Here is a 13,129-nt window from a genome sequence, read left to right as displayed (position 1 = left end):
TTCTTCCTTTCAACAACTCCATTTTATTGAGGTGTGTACGTAGCCGAGAACTCATGTGAAATCCCTTCTTCGTCAATAAAGGTGTCCACATTTGCGTTCTTGAACTCCGTTCCGTTGTCACTTCGAACCTTCTTGATCTTCACATCAAACTGATTTTGGGCCTTCCTAGCGAAGTTTCTGAAGATCTTCTGGACCTGCGACTTGTCATTAAGACAGAACACCCACGCAAATCTTGAAAAATCATCAACTATAACTAGACCAAAAGAATTTCCACCGAGACTCTTGTAGGCGTTGGGACCAAAAAGATCCATGTGAAGTAGCTCGAGTGGCCTCCTTGTGGTCATGATGTTCTTCACGGGATGTCTCCCTCCAACCTGTTTTACCTGCTTGACAAGCACTGCAAAGTCTATCCTTATCAAATATGACATCGTTAACTCCAAGGATATGATTTCCTTTAATAAGCTTGTCAAGGTTTCTCATGCCAACGTGACCTAGTCGTCTATGCCACAACCAACCTTTTGAGGATTTAGCAATAAGGCAAGTTTTAGGTTGTGTCTTTTTAGAGAAATCGACGATGTAAAGATCACCTCTACGCATACCGGTAAAGACGATTTTATGATTGTCTCGACGAAATACTTGGCAATATACCTCAGTAAATAGGACATTCAAACCGAAATTAGCAAGTCTAGATACTGAAAGTAAGTTGTAGCCAAGAGATTCAACGAGCATGACATTTTGAATGGAACTATCATGTGAGATGGCCACCTTACCAAGGCCAACCACTTTACCCTTTGAATTATCACCAAAGGTGACATATTTTCGAGGGCCGTCATTTTCAGCAAGCTCACGAAACATCTCTTCATCTCCGGTCATATGATCAGTACATCCACTATCAAGAACCCATTCCTTTCCTCCTGATTCATATCCCCGAAGATTTGCCATAAGACCAAAATGTCTCATTGTATCATCAAGATCGAAGTCACTATCATCATCATCATAGTATCCATGTTCGTCATGATCTTGTGACTCATCATTTCCTAGAGGGGGTAATTCATTAGATAAATGATCATCAAAGTGGTCACTTTTATGAATTCTTATAGCTTCGAATATGATATCACTAATGATTCCAACATCTCCTTTAGCATGCTTAAGATTGGTAAGTTCAAATAGACAATTACCAAAACTAGGATCACTAGAGTTCATCTTACTCAAGGCAATAGATTTATGGAGAATTTCATCCAAAGTTTTCAAGGAATGATCGGGAAATCGTTCCTCAAGAAATTTCCATATAGTATAGGCACAATTAAGAGTAGGCAAACTAGCAATCAAATTTTTGGGCAACCCTCTAATGATGAGCTCAACAGTTCTAAGATTGCGAATCATGTCAATATCTTCATCTAGGGTAGGATGCAAAGGATCAATATGAGGTGCACAAGGACTAGCAACATACTTGTTCAAATGATATTGATTGAAGATTACAAGCATCTCATTTTTCCACACATGAAAATACTCTCCATCAAGAATAGGCACTCTATGTCTAAGACTCCCTAAAGTAGACACATCCATCTTCCTCCAATGGTGATTAAACCAAGGCAAAGGAGACCAATGCTCTGATACCACTTATAGGATCTAGAAGTAGATGTGTCTAGAGGGGGGTGATTAGACACTTAGTGCTAAAGTTGCAATTTTTAAGCTTTTTAGGTTTAAGTGGAGTTTTAGGCACAATTTCAACATACACAATACATATCAAGCAAGCATGCAAAGAGTATATGAGCAGCGGAATGTAAAGCATGCAACTTGCAAGAATGTAAGGGGAAGGGTTTGGAGAATTCAAACGCAATTGGAGACATGGATGTTTTTCCCGTGGTTCGGATAGGTGGTGCTATCCTACATCCACGTTGATGGAGACTTCAACCCACGAAGGGTAACAGTTGCGCGAGTCCACGGAGGGCTCCACCCACAAAGGGTAACGGTTGCGCGAGTCCACGAAGGGCTCCACCCACGAAGGGTCCACGAAGAAGCAACCACCCACAAAGGGTCCACGAAGAAGCAACCTTGTCTATCCCACCATGGCCATCGCCCACGAAGGACTTGCCTCACTAGCGGTAGATATTCACGAAGTGGGCGATCTCCTTGCCCTTACAAACTCCTTGGTTCAACTCCACAATCTTGTCGGAGGCTCCCAAGTGACACCTAGCCAATCTAGGAGGCACCACTCTCCAAGAAGTAACAAATGGTGTGTAGGTAATGAACTCCTTGCTCTTGTGCTTCAAATGATAGTCTCTCCAACACTCAACTCTCTCTCATAGGATTTGGATTTGGTGGAAAAAATATTTGAGTGGAAAGCAACTTGGGAAGGCTAGAGATCAAGATTCATATGGTAGGAATGGAATGTCTTGATCTCAACACATGAGTAGGTGGTTCTCTCTCAGAACATATGAGTTGGAATTGTGTATGTGTTCTGATGGCTCTCTCCACGAATGAAGAGGAGGTGGAGGGGTATATATAGCCTCCACACAAAATCCAACCGTTACACACAGTTTTCCAATCTCGGTGGGACCGAATCAACAAACTCGGTCGGACCGAAAAGGTAAACCTAGTGACCATTAGAGATTTCGGTGGGACCGACTGGATCAACTCGGTGGGACCGATGTGCTAGGGTTAGGGTAAATCCAAAACTCGGTTTGACCGATTACTCAAACTCGGTGGGACCGATTTGGGTAATAAGTGAAACTGAGATTTGGTCAAGCAAACTCAGTGGGACCGATTGCATATCTCGGTGGGACCGAGAATATTGCAATGGGTAACAGAGAGTTTGCAAGCCCAGCTCGGTGAGACCGAGATCCCATCGGTGAGACCGAACTGATTAGGGTTTGACAGTGGCTTATGACAAGTGAAACTCGGTGGCGCCGGATAGGAAGAATCGGTAAGACCGAGTTTGGCTTAGGGTTTAGGTCATATGTGGAAGTGGGAAAGTAGTTGAGGATTTTGGAGCATATCATTAAGCACATGAAGCAAGAGGCTCATTAAGCAACACCTCATCCCTCCTTGATAGTATTGGCTTTTCATATGGACTCAATGTGATCTTGGATCACTAAAATGTAAAATGAGGAGTCTTGAGCTTTAAGCTTTAGCCAATCCTTTGTCCTTAGCATCTTGAAGAAGTTCCCACAACCTTTAGTCCATGCCACTCCATTGTTGAACTTATCTGAAACATGCTAGATAGAAATGTTAGTCCAACAGGAGATATGTTGTCATCAATTATCAAAACCACCTAGGGAGCACTTGTGCTTTCAACTTGCGTGTATGATTAGTGTACGATCGAATCGGGGGGCGTCATAGTGGGCCCATGGGAACACGCTTGTTATTGGGCCGAGAACCCACTTGAGTGTACGCGCTAGGCCAGTGCGCCGGCGAAATTTACTTTTACGGGTGAAACCAAAAGTCAAACGACGAACGGACAAACGAAATTTACGGAGGAAGAAGCAATCCGTGGTTGATCAACGTAAATTCACAGGAAAAAACATATTGTGACGGTGAACCCACGGAGTCAATCCATACTTTATTATTAGGGATAGATTAGTACCACCTCGCGTATATGTTTTAATTCAAACCAAAAACGCAAATTCGCAGAAAAAAGGGGTATTGTGACTATGAACACACGGAGTCAACCTGTGCTTTATTATTAGGGAGGGATGCAAATACAATGCGCATGATGCCATGATGAAATGCAACAAGCAAGCAATTAACACGGCTAACCCAAAAACATGAAAGGCATCCAGAGCGTCGGTCTCGGATCGTTACAAAGGTTGTGGACAGGTTCCCCTACAATTAGGCGACGACGCTGGTGGATTATGACTATTTCTCCGCCGCTATGGTCTTCATGGCTGCCATGGACGATGATGTATGTAGGACGCGAGTGGAGTCGGCTGGAAGCACAATGACATCAATAAATTTTGAAATGGAGATGAGATCGGGTGGGAGCACATTGGCGACAATAAATTTTAGATGAGAGATGGGATCGAGGCCGAGGGGTTGGGGCAAGATTCAGAAGTGTGTGCATGGGTTGCTGAAGTTTCTTTTTTTCCGGGTTGTGCCCTTGTGCATATGTGAATTATTTTCGCGTGGGGATGGAGGGGTGGGGAGGGAGGAGGATCGATCGGTTGAGCCATCATGATAAGTGGGAAGAATAGTAGGTTGAGCCATTATGACGTTTGATTATTTTTTAGGGAGACTTTTGATATTTTTAATACTGAAATGAAAATAGAGATCGTCAATTCGCCAAAAAAATGATCATGCGCTTATTTCCAAACTTTTGGTGGGGCTAGCTTGGGAGCAAACATTGCTCTTACTCGGGATTAAATTACGGCAGGTCGAAGACGATCGGGAAAAGGATCAGACGATCGTCCCGTGTTACAAATCCCAAATCAATCCAACTCCTTCCCGGCTTGGCTTGGCTTTGCTTCGCTTCCGCATGCCTCCTCGTCGCCATCTTCCCAAACCCTAGCCCACGCCGCCCTTTCCCCCGAAACCCTAGATCTCCCTATGGCCTCCGCCGCTGCGGCGGCCCCAGTCGTGGGCCAGGTCGTGGAGCGGTTCCGCGCGCGGCTGCGGGAGGAGGCGGGAGAGGAGCCGGGGGCGGCCGCGGTGGTGGGCGTCTACAAGGAGGCCCTCGCCGAGCTCACCTTCAACTGCAAGCCCATCATCACCGAGCTTACCATCATCGCGGGCCAGCACGCCGCGCTCGCCGCCAGGGGCATCGCCGACGTCATCTGCGCCCGCATCCTTGAGGTGGTTGCTCTCCCTTCCATGCTTTTCCCGAGGGCGGTCATGTTGTATTTTGAGAAAGAAAGGCTTGGGATTTGAGGGCTAGGTCTGCATGAGGAGCTGCTTGCTGTGCTTATTCGGCCGATGCTTACTTGTAGATTTCCGCTGGTGCTAGGGTTTGCTCAAAGTTGAGAAGTTTCGTGAAACTACTGTTAAAGTTTGGGCTTGATGTCCTTTACACACCCTTTGTCCCTAGAATAGTGTGTTCACTGCATTTTCATGCGAAACATTTAGATGCGTTGGTGCTCATGTAGTGTGCAATCTCAGAGTTACTGTTTGTAGATACGTTGCTGGTTACAAATTCGACAGCTAGAATTTAGTAATCACAGTGACTTGGATTTAGGAGTTTTGAAGCAAATAAATGCAATTTGAGTTGTATACACTGTGATCTAATTTGCTCTGTCTATTCTTAATACTGTATTATTTTTCTGATATAGGGTGCATAGTTGGTAATGTGGTTGAAACCCACCTTGTGCATAGGCATTGCGGTTGCATAATTTGGTTGCCAGATACGGCAACTGCTATTTTGGCTAGGAACTTTTGATAGGGTGAAACTGAATAAAATTAGCAGTGGAGACAGTTAGTTATGATGAAAGCTGGTTTTCTGGGGTACTATATTCTGTTCAGATGTCCTGTTGTCGTCAACTTGTAAAATAGGATTGCAGCCTGAAGTGGAAGTGTTAGGGAATAGTATTTTAAAACTATGGGGATTACTGGATTGGATGTGAACTAATTAGATGTTACTTGGCAGATATGATTTTGTCTATTTATGTTTGGTGATAGAACAATGTTTCCTTTTTCTTTTCTGAAGAGGGCATTATGCAGTTATAGATGGAAAAATATGAGAGTTAATCCTGGTAGAATTTTTATTTCACATGCTTGCTTCTATCAATTATCTCTACACCTAAGGTTTGTTTGCATGATAGGCATCATTCTGCAATGTTCTTGCAGGTGCCAGTCGAGCAGAAATTGCCATCTTTGTATCTGCTAGATAGTATCGTGAAGAACATAGGAAGAGAATATGTAGAGGACTTTGCCACTCGATTGCAGAAGGTATTTTGTTTTGCATACAGGGAAGTTCATCCCAAACAGCATCCTGCAATGCGACACCTCTTCCGTACCTGGTCGCAAGTGTTCCCTTCTTCTGTCCTTCAAGGGATCGAGGATGAGCTTCAGTTTTCTCCTTCAGAGAATAAGCGTCCTGCCACAACGACTATTCCGCGACAGCCAGAGTCGTTATCTCCTAGGCCATCTCATGGCATCCATGTAAATCCAAAGTATCTAGAAGCGCAACACCAACTCAAGAATGGTACCAAGGTAAGAATATTGTTATATCCGTTAAATGGGACAGTTCAATAATGGCCAATAGTTGGGTGTAATTTTTGGAATTCAAGTATGTTCTTGTTATCCTCTGTGGCTGGCAACCTTTGAGGCTTGTTGCAGATCAAAATTAAAATTGTTGAAGTCAGTAATTTTTAATAATCAGGTGGATCAGCTAGCAACTCGAGGCAGGCAAATGCTTGACGTGGCGGAGGATCATATTAATGGGTTAACAACAAATAGTTTGCGGGGATTTCCTTCCACTTCTTCAAAGCTCCAGGTATTCAGTATTCCATCTGCCCTTTTGCTCCTTTTGTCATATCTTTTCCTTTGTGTTCTACTCCTAGCCTGGCTTCCAAACCTAGGAGCCGTTCTCTGTGTATGAACTAGAGAAGTTGTACTCTTCTCATTTTGAGTAGTTGGTAGTGCTTCCATGCTTTCATCCATAACTAAATTGCACAAATTAAATCGTATTGTCAGTAGCGGAGTACTTGGTGGTAGCAACTTGCAAGTCAGACCTTTTGCATTTTTCACCCTTCTTAGGTATGCAACATATCACCTGCCTTGTCTTGGAAATCCACATAACCGAGTATGTTGGGGCTTCCAACTTACATTATTATAAATTTTGGTAGCATAACAGTGTAAACCGAGCCATCAAGGTCATAAGCAAAGCATTACAAGCAGTCAAGCACCCCACATACAGTCTCATCATTCCAAGTTCTTGTGTAGGAGAGCATATGATGTGGGGCAAAGCCTTATTTGATGCTCAATCTTCACAGCAAGGGGAGAAAACAGAAATAGCTCAAGAAACACAAGAGGATAAACTAGATTGAACAAGTTTCATCACACATGTACTTTACAAACACCCAAACAGTTGGTGAATCCTTCTCCCTTAGGATCCACAAGCAACAAGTAGGAAGTAAAAGCTCTTCCAAAACATCTAAGAGAGGTGGGGCCTTGAGAGACGTTCTTCTCCAAATCCTAGTGGGAAAGGAGGCCTTGGTGCTCCAATTGGTGAATCCTTCTCCCTTAGGATACCTTGGGAGGCTAGGAGGAGATATGATGACCAAAGCTCTCTCAAGGTCTAGTTATATGCTTTGCTAACCCTAATGGGAGTCCAGGGTACAGTATATAGTGTAGGGGCAAAGGAGGGTGGTAGGAGAGGGGTACATGACCTCTTGGCCTGAGTTGCACGCAGGCAGGGGTCGGACGTCTGGGTTGGATGGCGGATAGTCTGTCCGCTGATGCAGGCGTTGCTCCAGCTGGTGTGGTCGGGCATGGAGCGATCTCTAGGAGCCGGACGTGCGGGCTGGAAGCTGGATTGTCCTGGGTCAGGTCGGACGTCCGCGTTGGAGGCCGCAGTCGTCCGGACGTTTGGCCGCTATAGTTTCGGCTGCATTTCTTCCTTGTCTCCTCGCTTCTCCTCCACTATGACTTGGCCTTCTCCCCTCGCTTCTTCATGGTCAATTCCTTGGTACCTGAGTATGCATAGAGTCCCGGTTGTAGGTAGTAGCCATGTCTCATGGGAAGGCATAGGAAGTTCGAAGAGGAGTGAATTCACCTCGGATTCCATGGGCCGGGCCCGTGCTCTAGTCATTGGTCCAATTGGCATTTCGGGTGTTGGCGTAGGATCCATGGTGATGTCGATGGGCTAAAGGTATGATGTTACTTTCCTGATACCACTGGAAGTATTTGAGTTGGTGACGATTGCGGTGGGTGCTACATTTGCTCTCTCACCTCCTAGTTCAATCTCCCTTGGTGATCTCTACGCAATAATGAGAAGTACAAAAAACCTCCTAACAAACATGCACCAGAACTCAAATCATGATTTGGGTCACAACAAATATTGACGAGGGCCATTGCTGGCAGCTGGGAGGAGCTTGTCTGAGCGCAGTTGTGGCTCCAACTCCCAAGGGCTAGGAGCAGGCTAACCCTGATGACAGCATCTTGGTGTGCTGGTATATATATTTTTTTCATTTTTAGTAGTCTAGCAGAATACCTGCTTTAGGCTAGTTACGTACATACTGCTTACTGACCCGGCAGTAGTCTGATTGTGCTCCTTCATTGGTAGACACAAGGAGACTGTTTCTTTTATAGATTTTCCTAGGGGCTAATACATTTATTTGAGATGACAATCATGTGCTATTTCTATTTGTAAACTCTTCCTCTGTTCTAGGTCATCTGAAGTTCTGATAGCTCCTAGCCTATTACCATTTCTTGTTGCTGGGTTGATACAGCTCATTTTCAGTATTAGCTAGATGTCTTCCATCAAGAGAATGCAAGGTCCTTCAGATTTATTTAGATGAAATGGTATCCATATATTTCAGAATGCATTTGACCCTTTCAGTTTTATAACTTACAATGTAGCATGTCATTTCTACTTATAACGCAAGTGTTGCTTATAATCTTTCCTGGAATCATATGGACAGAGATCTATGATACTGTATACTGAAAATCCTGATCAACAAGAAACATTTCAATCACGTATTGGATTGATAAGAAGAGATATGTCCAGATCACCACCTCCTGATGTGCTCCCTAGGAATGCATCCCCAAAAAGACCACTAGAGATGCCGCAGCTGTCTCATTCTGTATTGGGGCATGATCCTAGAAGATTGCCTGATAGAAATGGTTGGTTTGAATGGCAACATGCTTTTGAGGATAGTGCACAACGGCCTTCGATGAGCACGCTTGATGAAGAATATAGGAAACAAAGTGCAAGAGAACTTATTGATGCCTACGGAAATTCTCAAGGCAATGATGCTGATGATAGGCTTCCCAAGATGCAACGGCTAGAATCAAATGGCATGGCAAGTAGATCCAGTGCACAAAAATGGCTCACTTCAGAGGAAGAGGAGTATACTTGGGAGGATATGCGTCCAACTTTGTCCCGAAATAGAAACAACATTCTGTCTTTACCTTCCTCTGAAACTTTGAGAGCTGGATTTCCTGGGCCAAACACTGGGCAGCTGGATTCTGATATTGGGATGCGCAGCTGGCGAAGCCAGGCTCCTCGACCAGCACTAAATCTCGAAGACAGGACTGGTGTACGCTTGTCTGACCTTTTTTTTATTACAATGAATAGTAACATCGACACAACACTTCTCATACCTTCTATCACTTCTCCTTTTTCGATGATTTTTCTTCTATTGATCTTTTAACCCCTGCTTTGAGATATAATTTGTTTTTCACTTTATCATGATGACAGTTTTATACAACCTAGATCAGCAATTTTTATTTGTGTGTTTGTAAATTTGATTAATTATACAGTTATGTTTTGTGGAAGTATTCTTTGCAACAAATCATAGATTTCTGGCAGCTAATCTAATTATGTACGAAGATATTGTTGTTACATTTTATGACTGAAAAGGGTATCTGTCTCGTATGGCTTATATGTTTTCTTTCATGGTGATTCTTTTCCTTTTGATGGGCTACATATTTGTCCATATGCATCTTCACTACCTGCATACAATGTTAGGGATCACTTGAACAAAACAGACTTTCCACTTCAGCACTTCTTCATTTGGGTTTTGGAACTTGAATGCTATGGAAATGCATATATTCTGTCTGCAAACAAGTTTTTTAACACTCAGGAGTGCATACACCATGCGTAGTAGATTCCAAAGTAGCCTTCTGAAGTTTGAATTCTGAATAGTGCACTTTTTTTTGAGGGAATGCCTTGTGGCTATCTTTATTGCTTCTCAAAATGGAGTTATGTCGTTTATCATCATGGGCATAGTGCAACCAGTAGGGTCTTCATCCCAAACACTAGTTTCAAGAGAAAGGAAACAACTTTTAGCAGTGTCATGGGCTACCTCATTTGATTCTCTTGGACAGTGTTCAGTTTTGACTTCAGAGAAACCAGTAGCAAGGATGGTGCAGTCCTGGAATATATTACTCCATTGCCATAATGTTTAAATGCAACTTATCAATATTTAATCCTTTATCAGTTCAACTTATAAGCTAATGTTGTATTGAGGTGGACCCGCTTTACTACCTGTTGACTTAGCGTTGGTCTTTTTTGCAGCATGTTGACATAGCCACTAGTAGGAGATATCCAGGCAATTTTGGTCTGCAAAATGGAGCTATTTCAGAGTACCATAGTTCTGAGAATACCCTTGATCCTGGAAGAATTCTTGCTATGTCAGCTCCACCGTGGCAGCAGACTAATGGCCTGCCTTTGCGAATACAAGCACCTCAACCTTCATCAACACTGAATAGGTTGGCACTGCCCACTGATGTTGAAATGCCTGTCAAGATGTTGGCCACTGGTGGTCCATATGATGCTATGCATGTAGACTTACCCTTGACTAATAGGTCCTCGCCTGCTCCTGCTCCCATAGAATGGCCTCTTCATCATCATAGTCAACCACCACATAATACAAAAGATATTAGAGGTGCAACAGATAGTCTTGAAGTTAGGCCATTTATCAGGCATGGAGTCAATTCATCTGTATTTGTTCCTCGGCATCTATATGATGCATTGGATCGGAAAACTGTAAGTACCGGTAACTTAGCTCAACCACCATACCAGCACCCAGATTTGTTGTCATCGAGTCAACAAAATCAAGGTACAAATTTTGGAAATCAATCTCAGCCTCATGATGTGCCACAGTTTCATCCTCATTCCCATTCCCATCCTCCGGAGGCATTTAGAAGCTTTGCCCCCAGCATGCCTATAGCTCCCCCCCAAAATCCATTCCAAGGACAAGGAGGTAGTGCAGCAGTACCACCAGTTACACCTCTACCAAACACCTTTTCTGTAACACCTACTGTGCAACCCTATGGTGTGTCGTCAGTGTCTAGTTTTGCTCTGCCTCCATTACATCGTGGCCTACCTCCTGCTTCGTTGCAGATGGGTCCATCTTCATCACAAGTTGGTGGGCCTACAACATATTTCTCTGGAATTTTAAGTAACCTTATGAATCATGGTGTAATTACACTGGAGCCTTCTAGTCAACCTCAGGTACTTCTCATGCATGTGTGCATCTTATTACGTTACAGCTATCTAATATTATTTTGTTATGCAGTTAATACAATGATTTTTATTGTATATGTATACATGTTCATTTAGGACTCTGTTGGAGTTGACTTCAATGTAGACCTCAAGGTGCGGAACGAGTCTGTCATTAATGCTCTGTATCAGGATCTCCACAGGCAATGCAAAACGTGTGGCCTTCGTTTTAAATGCCAGGAAGAGCACCGTGCTCATATGGATTGGCATGTTACGAAAAACAGAAATTCCAAAAATCGCAAGCAATCTTCACGTAAATATTTTGTCACTGTGGGGGAATGGTTAAGAGCAGCAGAAACGGTAGGAAATGATGGTGTTCCTTCTTTCGAGCTCACGGAACCAATCCCTGACAGAAATAAAGAGAAAGAAATGGCTGTTCCTGCCGATGAAAACCAAACAACATGTGCTTTATGTCAAGAGCCATTTGAGGATTTCTACAGCGATGAAACTGAAGAGTGGATGTACAAAGGTGCAGTTTACATGAATGCACCTGATGGTAATATTGTTGGTCTCCAGAGGTCGCATTTGGGGCCTATTGTCCATTCCAAATGTCGATCTGGCCCCAGTAATATTTCTTAGGTGGGCCTAGCTGGTGAGTATCTGTGCAATTTCATGCTGCGACCAAAAATGCAAAAAATGATTTGGAGAACATACCATACAACCCTGACCTTGCAACTTGACTATACTATATTCGAGACCATATTTTTTGCCTTCTATACAAGGAACTGAGAGCGTAATTTGTCCTGTATTCTAATACACATTCAGCTGTGGTTATATTTTTATTATACGTGACCTAGAGGAGCTAGACAATAACGCTGAATGTGATACTCCTTTGTTATCTCACTCTTAGTTGATAGTTGATTTACATGCAATATACATGCTCTGTAGCAATATTAGTTGATCAAATACTGCTTCTGTGCATATACATGCTTTGTAGCAATATTAGTTCATCAAATACTGCTTCCTTTTGGTTGGGGACATTCTTTCTGTTGTGTTTGAAGGGTTGTGATTCTTAATATCTTTGAGTGTTTCTGTCACTTCCATGGTACTATTCATTGTTAGCCTGCTTCATAACCTAGATCTTAGGACGTTCTCATATAACTCATGGCATGATAAGATTCCATAGAAGACGTCGTTCAAAGAGGTAACTATGTTGATTTGTTGATTGCAGGAACCCTTGTCCCATTATTTCAGTTTCTTTGGTTGCGGCTAGACAAGACATGTAAAATTACTGGAGAAATCAGATTTTGGTATGCTTAGTTTCCCCCCTTTCCTGGCAACAGTTTGAATAGATGTTAATGTGACAATAGTAGTGTAAAATTGTAAAATACTTGTGTTTTAGTGATGGAGCATGAGTAACTTGCTCTGCAGTCGCCACAGTTGTCGCCTGCGCTGCTTTTACATTAATATATGGAACCCTCTTAATCTAGGCGAAACAAACATGCTCCTGCCCTTTTCTTGTCCCCTTCCTCTCTGCAATCTCATATGCAGGACAATGTCAGCCCACGAGTGCTGGTAACTTCCGAGAAAACCCAGGACGAATGAATCAAGGCATCCGTCAACAGCTCTCCTATACTAATAGATGAGCAAGATGTTGCTGTTGTTTTCTTTGGTTTGTCTTTCTTTGCACGTCTCTGCATTGTAACAGTGTGTGACAATAAATTCTTGGTCGCTTGTATAACTAGTAAGTGTGCACGTGCGTTAACCTTGAGAAATAAATCTCCTGTTGCATGTAATACGTAGCATGTCAATTCTGCAAAGAGGAAGTTAAGTACTTCCCGTGCATGGAGAAAAAGGATCCCGTCATGATATAGTAATTCTAACTAATATGATAAACAGAAGGCACATGAAACTAATGAGGTTAGTATAATATAGCCAAAATAGCACATCTGCATTGCTATATTAACACACACCTTGATAGTTAGCGAGCATCAAAGGAAGAAATTAAGATAGCTTGAGCAAAATACA

General features: G+C 43.0%; 1 protein-coding gene across 1 annotated transcript; it reads left to right on the top strand.

The window, feature by feature from the left end:
• The first annotated feature begins 4,374 nt into the window (after positions 1-4,374).
• LOC125522208 (polyadenylation and cleavage factor homolog 4-like) lies at positions 4,375-12,624 on the top strand. The gene is made up of 7 exons (XM_048687294.1): positions 4,375-4,791; positions 5,779-6,144; positions 6,314-6,427; positions 8,577-9,194; positions 10,175-11,113; positions 11,222-11,753; positions 12,333-12,624. The coding sequence occupies exons 1-6, from the start codon at positions 4,546-4,548 to the stop codon at positions 11,738-11,740; spliced, it is 2,802 nt and encodes a 933-aa protein (XP_048543251.1). The 5' UTR covers positions 4,375-4,545; the 3' UTR covers positions 11,741-11,753; positions 12,333-12,624.
• Positions 12,625-13,129: the final 505 nt, after the last annotated feature.

This window comes from Triticum urartu, chromosome 7 (assembly GCF_003073215.2).
Source record: "Triticum urartu cultivar G1812 chromosome 7, Tu2.1, whole genome shotgun sequence".
Lineage (NCBI taxonomy): Eukaryota > Viridiplantae > Streptophyta > Magnoliopsida > Poales > Poaceae > Triticum > Triticum urartu.
This window is presented reverse-complemented; position numbering and strand designations above follow the sequence as displayed.

Coding starts and splice junctions, on each gene's coding strand:
- LOC125522208 (XM_048687294.1), top strand. CDS start 4,546: ATGGCCTCCGCCGCTGCGGCGGCCCCAGTCGTGGGCCAGGTCGTGGAG. Junction 6,428..8,576: donor CCACTTCTTCAAAGCTCCAG/GTATTCAGTATT, acceptor TCATATGGACAG/AGATCTATGATACTGTATAC. Junction 9,195..10,174: donor ATCTCGAAGACAGGACTGGT/GTACGCTTGTCT, acceptor TCTTTTTTGCAG/CATGTTGACATAGCCACTAG.